At 40.9% G+C, this 8754-nt stretch overlaps 1 protein-coding gene across 1 annotated transcript in view; it reads right to left on the bottom strand.

Annotated features, from left to right (window-relative positions):
* CEP85L (centrosomal protein 85L) overlaps window positions 1-8754 on the bottom strand; it is a 77794-nt gene that overhangs the window by 10848 nt on the left and 58192 nt on the right. Inside the window, exons 5-6 of the mRNA XM_010171159.2 lie at window positions 6397-6514; window positions 4173-4349 (exon numbers count right to left, since the gene is read on the bottom strand). Of these exons, the coding sequence (XP_010169461.2) occupies window positions 4173-4349; window positions 6397-6514 (295 nt within the window). The remainder of the gene's footprint in view (window positions 1-4172; window positions 4350-6396; window positions 6515-8754) is intronic.

The following is an 8754-nucleotide window of genomic DNA, read 5'->3' as shown; positions in this document are numbered from 1 at the left end:
ATTTACTTCTCTTTATCACCTATGTCACAAAAGCGGGAAGGAAGGCAGGAAAAAAGAGTATTTCCCAGTCATAGTCCAATTTAATGAAAAACAGTATCTCTATTGCTTGAAATAAGGTGTAGTAATTCACAGACAACAAACTGGAGTAAATGCTAAATGTACTTTTATTTTGGTGCTACAGCCATCTGTCTCACTGAGAAATAGATGTGTGACACACTGAATGTCAGAGCTCAGTAAGAGAGCTTACTGAAGAGTTTTAGTCAATAGTAAGTTTTCCCAGAGATGGCCTTCTGCACAGGCCACCAAACTGAGGACTGCCAAAAGGCCAGAAATCTTTCTCTCTTTTATCAAGACCTCAAAACTGAACAAAGCTTTCAGGCTGCTTTAAAATCTTTCTGATTAGACAAAGCCCAAGTAAACCCCACATTCAGTAAGTCAAAGTTGCAACTCAGCCATGATCTTTTGCCACAATATGAGCTTCAGAACCACACACCCCCCTACACCGCAAGCCTTACGGCAGTGACATAAATAAGCACATTTAAGGCAACGCTGCGCAGTAAGAATTGCCAGGAGCCTGACCATTAACCAACCGAATCTCTTCCCTCTGTTTCTGGCACACCACTAAGGATGACAAATTGATCAGTCAGAATACTCCAGCACTTGCACAACAAAGATTACATGGTTTCCAAATCTTCTTGTCCTGTATACGTACTGTAGGGAATTTCCTCTCCTGCAACCTCTCTCCTCCCAATAGCTACTGTGTTTGCCTCAGGATTCCTCTTGCCCTCTCTAAATTCCTTTCATCACCCCAAGGACTCTTTCCACCTTCTGTCACCTGAGATGAAAAAAAAAGTTTGGTGTTTTTTTTTTTTTTTTCCATTCACTGATGTTGACTCTGCTGAGGGGAAAACAAGCTTTGAATTTTGGATTTTGTCTTTTTTAAATTTCCTCCTTCATACACACACTGCTGATGACTTTGTTGGGGCAGGAAAAAATAGGAAAGCTCTCACCTCTTGGCAATTGAATATAAAAAACAAGGCCACAGAAATCATATGGAAGAACATTACTACAAGCTATCAGCAGTCTCTTAGAGCAGTCCTTCACAATTACCCATAGCAGAGAGAGAAGCAGCAGCCAGCAGGATAGGGGTGTGGAAACTGAATCATTTCCAGCCCAGCAGCCCAACTTCCAGATGAAATGCCTCAGAACTAAAGTGAGGGCTGCAAATTCTGCAGATGTCAAGAGGCACATTCATGCCTGGCATAAGGAAAACAAAGAACCCAGGCATTTGTGACATGGACACCAGTGGAGAATACTGCAGTACCTACCTCAGCAAGCTCCCTCAGCTAGGAAGCTGTGAGGCGCTACCGCCACTACCAGCCAGCCATGACAAGGAAGCGTTTTTCAGGCTTCTGAAATTTCACCGCCAATTAAAGAGCTCTCAGTCACCTCAGTCCTGCACTGACTACACATGAAGCCCAAGGGAAAAACACCTTCTCTTCAGGCACCAGAATTATTCACAAGGTGGTACAAATACTGCCTTGCTTGGTGTGTCTGCACGGGGCACAGACAGATACGGTGCCAGCAGTGAACAAACCGCACCTCTGATCTCTGCTGACCCTGCAGCTTCTCAGAAGGAAGGCATCAAGCACATCCACCCCAGCGTCAGAAGGGACATAGCGCTTCAGACCAAGAGGCCTTCTAGCCTGATATCTTCAACAGTAGCCATAAGCAGATCTCTGCAGTAGGAAAACAACAAGCAAAGCACATTTTTCTAATCTCCATCCGCTTCCACCTTAGAGACTCTCCTGGGACAGTTATTATTTCTGTGCATTTAGAACCAAGGCAGCACTTCCACCAACTCACCCATTTATCCCCTGGGCTTGCCTATGCTCTTAGCATCCACAACAGCCTTCAGAGAGACAATCTACAGGTTTGCTAGAGAGAACTGGGAGGAGGAATTGGCTCCTTTTGTTGATCACATACTTGGCTCCTATAACTTTGCTAGATGTTCCCTCACTCCTCCAACAGGAGCTGCAGTGAGGAGCTGACTGCCCTCCATCCCTTCCAGGTTGCCTGTGGCTCTGCGGACTCCATCACACTCCCCTTCAGACACTTCTTTTCCAGTGTGAAAATTTAATAATTCCTCCTGTGATTTTCTGATGATTACGTGCTTTGCTGCCCTTCTCCAAACCTTCCCCAGTTCCAATACACCCTGTTTTTGTGGTAAGGGAGACTTTCCTAGACTTCTCACCACTGACAAAAGATGGTCAAGGAAATGGGAGTGTTCCTTATGTTTTCTTTCCTCCCACTTACACTGAACAGTCACAGCTTGTCCCTTATTGTCAAAAACATACCATCTCTCCACTCCATTTAAATCTTGCATGTTAAAAACTGCAAAGCAGGAAAAGATAATATTATTTGCAAAAGCAGGGCAGACAGAGAAGTAGGAATCCATGCCAGCAAACTTAACCTAAACTTCCATGTGTTATTTTAGCATACACTCACAAGCAAAGCTCACCTGAACGTCAGCAGCATTTTCCCTACGCCCTGGCCAAATCTGGCTTTGGGCTGAAAAAACCCTCTGCAAAGAGTCAGGCATTCACTTGGAAATAATCCTATCACAGCTACTGGCAACAATCCCTCTCATCAGTACAGAAAATGTATTTTTGTCCCCTAACATCAGCCACTGACTTGGGACACCAAGCCTTTGGGCTCTGGACTTATCTCCCTGTATGCACAGCAGAGGAACTCCACAGACGGCTGCCCCCAGGCTCAGCACCCAGCCTACTGCTTGGGTTCCCAGCCTGCCACATCCCTGCAGCAACACAGCACAGCTCCTCCCTCCCTCCCTCCCTCCTTGTCTTCCCTCTAAGACAAGGGCACTAATTTTATTACAGAAACACATGTTCTGCCTCCCTTTCCTTTCTCTCTGGAGAGCCTCTTCTCAGAGCACAGAAAGGATGGGTGTTAAGGGACGAATTAGGACTGTGCAGTGAATCAGGGTCCTGGCTACAGCCCCTGCCACTGACACAAGCACTGCTGCACAGGTCCTCATCGCTGCCACCACCCACAGCAGCAGTTCTTACACAGTGAGGGACATAAGCACTAAAAGCTCAGACAGGAGGAAGCACCAGCATCCAATTTCTGCCCTTCCTGAACATTACCCTTAGTGAAAAGCATACTGCAGGGTTCATAGGAAATGGCAGGGCAGAATATGAGATTAATTATACTTTCTTCTTTGTCTTTCCACCTGCCACTTCACTGTATCACACTGCTCCTACCCCTTGAACTTGCAATAATATAAATCTAAGCCCAGTAGTAAGGTTCAGTGATCAAAGAGAAAGTAACAATCTGCTTGCAATAAAGGAAGGCTGTCAGGACATTTAAACTACCCCTAGGTATTGCTTCAGCCTCCAAAGAAACCTCTTGTCAAGACAGTTCCAAGAACACATCCATCTAAGCCCCTTCCTTGTCTCAGACTAAAGCCTACTCTGCACATCCCTAGCAAAACTACAAGAGAATTACTCCTGCTGAGTAGGTACATACAGGCCAGGCTTGCAATAAAGGAAGGCTGTCAGGACATTTAAACTACCCCTAGGTATTGCTTCAGCCTCCAAAGAAACCTCTTGTCAAGACAGTTCCAAGAACACATCCATCTAAGCCCCTTCCTTGTCTCAGACTAAAGCCTACTCTGCACATCCCTAGCAAAACTACAAGAGAATTACTCCTGCTGAGTAGGTACATACAGGCCAGTAAGTGCATCTCAAAGCACGAGGGCCGCATTCACAAGCCATGCTAAAAATAGGGATTTCATTTGCACACTCTTTTCTCTTTCTATGTTTTTAGCGTCTGAAGTGTAATAAACACTTCAAACTGTACCAGTTCTTAGAGCTGATCAGCTTTTCTGCAAAGCAAGTTGAATTGATACCTGGTTAAAACCACTATCACGATGGCCATTTCATCTAGTATCGCTTTTTAGGATGTATTTACTAAAGATTTATCCACTGCCAACACCTACAATCACTAACTATCAATTTTTCTATCACAGATAATTTAGCTACCTTTTGAAAATAGCTCAGCAACTCACATTCCAAGTTGCCTTCTATTAACCAAAACATATGCTGCTATAACAGTGTCAAAAGGAAATTTGGAACATGAAAGACACTTACTTTCTCCTCCATCTTCTTTTTCTCCTCATTAGATTTGTTTGAAATTTGTTTTACAAATTCACTGAGCTGTAATTCCTTATTCTCAGCTGCTGCAATCTTTCGCTCAAGCTCCTCAAGGTGGGACGATGATCTTTCTGAAACGTGAGGTTGCAGTGGTGTGCTCTCGTACTGTGGTTGCTTACAAAAAGAAATACAATAATCAGACAAATGAATGTACACATACCACCATACACTTGAGCAGCACAGCAGAAAACAGTCCAGCATTTTTTTCCACTCTCAGGAAGGGTGGGGTTTGGTTTTTCAAACATTAAAATACGTAGTAACAGCATGTATTTCAGGAATCTGGAGCAAAAAAATACACTTTTACATTCACAACTGATGCAAATGAACATTGTGGGGCCACTTTCTCCCTCAAATTTATGGAAGAGGTGTGATTTTTCTTCCAAAACAAGCCCCTGAAAATCCAAACAAAAAGTGCTTTCAAAACAAATCACTGCCACTGCAATATCAATCCATCCCCTAGGAGGAATAACACTCTATAAAATGGCTATGAATATATTAAAGATGCTCCAATCTCAAGATCCTTCTGAAGCAGATCATTAGTACTAGTCAAACCTTAGAGCTCTCACATCTGAGGTGCAGAATGGTGCAGGGACAAGCCTGAGACTACAGCTACAACCAGAAGGTGGGCCTCCTACCTCTGTCCAGTACACCAAACCTTCCTCCCTTTCCATTTCATCCCGTTCAATATCACTGCTCTACCTCCACTGCCCACAGACAGACAAGCACAAAATGCACATCAACTGCATGTGGGATGAAGAAGGAGGAGATGCATTCCATCAGGCTTTCAGTTTCAAGATTCTTTTAAGAACATAAATTGATATCTTTAAAGAAATTATGCAGACAGTATTTTTAACTAGCAACATTCCTTCAGAAAAGCATTAAAAGAAATTAAAGCCTCCATTAAAAGATTTGCATTTGTAAATTAATCTTATAGAAGGCACACAAATCAACCAGAAATCCTAATGTATTAGAAACTTTTTTAACTCTTTAAATTATTAAAGATTAATGTGTCTGCTGCTTTATTTGAAGTGTATTATGGTATACTAAGATACACACACTAAAATTTCAGTTTCGGCATGGTCATCCCCCCTGCCGCCACCTTTCCCCCCAAAAAAAAAGAAAAATCTTAATGTAGACAGAATTTAAAATATTTTATAAATGAACTTCTGGAAACAACAAAAAGCCACATTCCTAGATGTCTGAAAAAGTTTCTGAATACCTAACTTCACAGCAAGGCTCTGCCTGAATTCCTCTCCAGTCTCAAACAAACCAGATTCTCTCTCACCTGACTGATGTGCAGCTGAGCTATTCCAAGGACATAATTAATGTCACGCTGAAGTGCGCTAGCTGAGATCCTGGCGCACGGTTGTGATGGAAAACGATATGGTAATAAACAGGGGACAGAAAAGCTATTTCTCTGCATATCTGACTTCAACATTCTCTTTCTGCCTTGCCTTTTAGATACGCTGAAGTCTGGAGATGGAATCTGTGTGCTACAACAGGGCAGCAGCCACAGCCCCCAAACTGATCTGCATTTCGTGGTTTGCATATGCCACCCCATCCTTACACTTTCTGATATTTGTGCTAGTTAGATAAAAATTAGGACAGGTATGCCCAAAATACACCCCACACTCCCTTTCAGACTAAGTGTTCCCACAAGTACTAACCCATATCCTTTTCAGGTGTCTTTCACAGAGGTATTCCACCAGTCTGTTTGCCTTCTCCTATCTCTTCCATCTATTCTATCAATACAGTCTAACCACTCTTTTGGGAAGTACCTCCCCCTCCTCTTCAGAAAACCTTCCATTAGTTGTTTTCAGGTACTCTTATCAAACTACTTTATCTCCCCATATAACTGCTACACATATTCTGTTAAATCCTTATTCTTGCAGTGTCACAATCCCCTCATTCTTACTCCATTTATGTAAGATTTCAAAACCAGTATGTAAAAAAATGTTAATGTAACTTAAATTTCTGGAAATATAAGGTAAACTACAACACTTAGAAGGTATTCTCTGGACAATTTACAGCTATACAACTACACAACCATCAATAATCACAAAAGCCCTACATTTTGGCCTGCAGTAACTTGTGAGCGTGCTTTCAGGTGTCAGTTACTGGACAATGGAAAGTTTTGCTGAAAGAAAAATACCCATCCTACCTGCAGATTAGTCATGTAAGATTCTTCACAGTTCACAAAATGGCTCAGTCTTGCGTGTTGAGCTCGTAATTCATTCTCCCTTATCTTCTGGTGTAAATTGTTAATTTGCTGCTTTTGCCTGTAATACACAGATTTTGTTTTAAAAGAAAAGGAATGGAACAGAGATTAAAAACCCACAGATCTTACGAGTTACACTGAAGAATACTCTAACAATGCTATTCGACCATCCTGGATCTGCATTAGCTGTAGGTTTTCTCCCACCACAGACAGACTGCAACTAGTCTGGTTTACCACAAGAACAGGCATCTCATCAGGATATGAGCTATTAAACTACAAGTACCATGTAACTTTCACTTAAGCACACCCCAAAGAGTCTGTGCTCAACTGGCAATAATAAGCAAATTTTGTAGAAATACAATTTGGAAACTTTTCTTGTGGGGGTTGAGGGAGGTTTGCCATTTGCTCCTAAGGCCAGAAGTAGAAGCAGGAAAAAGTATACAGAAAGCAGAATGAAAACAAAACTCACACCTTCATTTTACCCAGACTTCTGCTTGGTTTGACACAGGTTAAAGAGATTTCTAAATCAAGGGGAGCAGAAAGAGCTTAAGAAGAAAAACTCATTATGTAAGATAGTCAGCATGGCCTTCCTGAAAGGTCTTTCTTTTTGCTTTGCTTAGGACTTTCTCAGTCAACTGCTTTACATAAGATGCTCCCTAAACCTAGGGTAAAATACTGCACTGCATACTAAACCAGAATTATCCTCTTACACCAATCACTTGGCCAGTGTACAGCAGAAACAGTATCACTATTATATCACTATTTAATTATATCCCAAATTATATCACTGTTTAAATCATGACTGCATTTGAACTAGCATGAGTGCAGGGCAAATACCAGGCAGGTCTCAGCTGCAGCCAGGTTACAGCCCTGTGAGGTATGCTGTGCTCTCTACGGAGCGAGACTGACTCCAGAGCGGAGCACTCAGCACCCATCACAAACATACACAGCAACCCTCTCAGGAAATTTAAAAGCACTTTTTCCTTCTTTTTTACACTAGTGCATATTCACATCCAAGTCTGAAACTGTTTCTCAAAGCTTCACCTCTAAGCATGCAGTATGAGTGGCTTTTCTGGAATTGACAACGCTGAACCAAGATGACCAAAGCCAACCTTAAGAGGAGATAAATGGCAAATAGTTGCCTGTGCACACGGTGGAAAAGCAAATCCTCTAAAAGTACAGAAAAAGACCAAAGTTGGTTTGATTTTTTTAAATTTGGGGAGGGTTGTGTTTAGGAAGAGCATCTCAGAAATTTTATCATAAGTACACAAAATACATACTATACCATCTTGAAACTAACATAAAAGATGTTTTAGTTGAAAAGATGTCAACTACAAATTTTAAGAGGAAAAATAACATGCAAAAACCCACTTAAAGGAAATATTTTAGTCACATACATTTTCCTAGCTAGTCACCATCCAATTGTACCCCAATTATTTGGTTTCCAAGAGGAATTTCATATAATATAGAATAAATTAGAAATTAAACTTTTAAGCTATATACATTGAAAAAGACACAATGCTTACCTACAGAACACCTTTTTTATGTTTCCCTATTTTTGTATCTATAAATAATAGCAGTATAGCAGTGAATGGGAAAACAGGATAAACAAGTTGCAATTTGTTAGTACCTTAGAACAATTCAGTGAATGCAACTGACAAAAACAGAACAACTGAATGATGTGACTGAACTGCAAGTCTTAAAATATTCTGTATCACCACAGGTGAATTTGAGACTTTCCTCTTCCATTCTGCTATCGACTTGGAACAGACTTGTACAAATATAAAAGGAGTATGTAACATTGAAAGACTTTGTATAGTACTGGTTGGCGTCTGTATAATAACACTACAAAGAAAAAGCTTCAAACTTATTTTAGAAGAAGCAGATTTGAAAAGTAGGTAAAAGAATATGCTCTTAACTTGTAACAGACCTTATATGAGCCCAAAGGTTTGTATAATCATATGAGAAAATATACAGCTTTGTTGACTTCTGCGCATGCTTGGTCACAAAATCATTTAGCATGAGTTGTCTTAATCTATGAAAAGAAGTAATTTTCCATTTTTTATCACCTTATTACTTACTGTACAGATCTATTAAAATTTCTTTGCCTCATGTGTTTTAAAATTAGTTATAATTTGTTACTTATCCCTCAAAGGCACTACGTGATTTTCTGTCTGTGGCTGACTGTATCTTAGCAGCGCCTTCCTTCACAGGCAGGATTTCAACAGCCTGAACTAAACACTACAGCATGGAGTAAATGTTTTAAAATATTTTTGAACTTCCAATATAGTTTGAACTCCA

This window comes from Antrostomus carolinensis, unplaced genomic scaffold, assembly GCF_000700745.2.
Source record: "Antrostomus carolinensis isolate BGI_N321 unplaced genomic scaffold, ASM70074v2 scaffold6327, whole genome shotgun sequence".
Lineage (NCBI taxonomy): Eukaryota > Metazoa > Chordata > Aves > Caprimulgiformes > Caprimulgidae > Antrostomus > Antrostomus carolinensis.
Note: the sequence above shows the minus strand (reverse complement) of the source record. Positions and strands in the feature narration are given on the sequence as shown.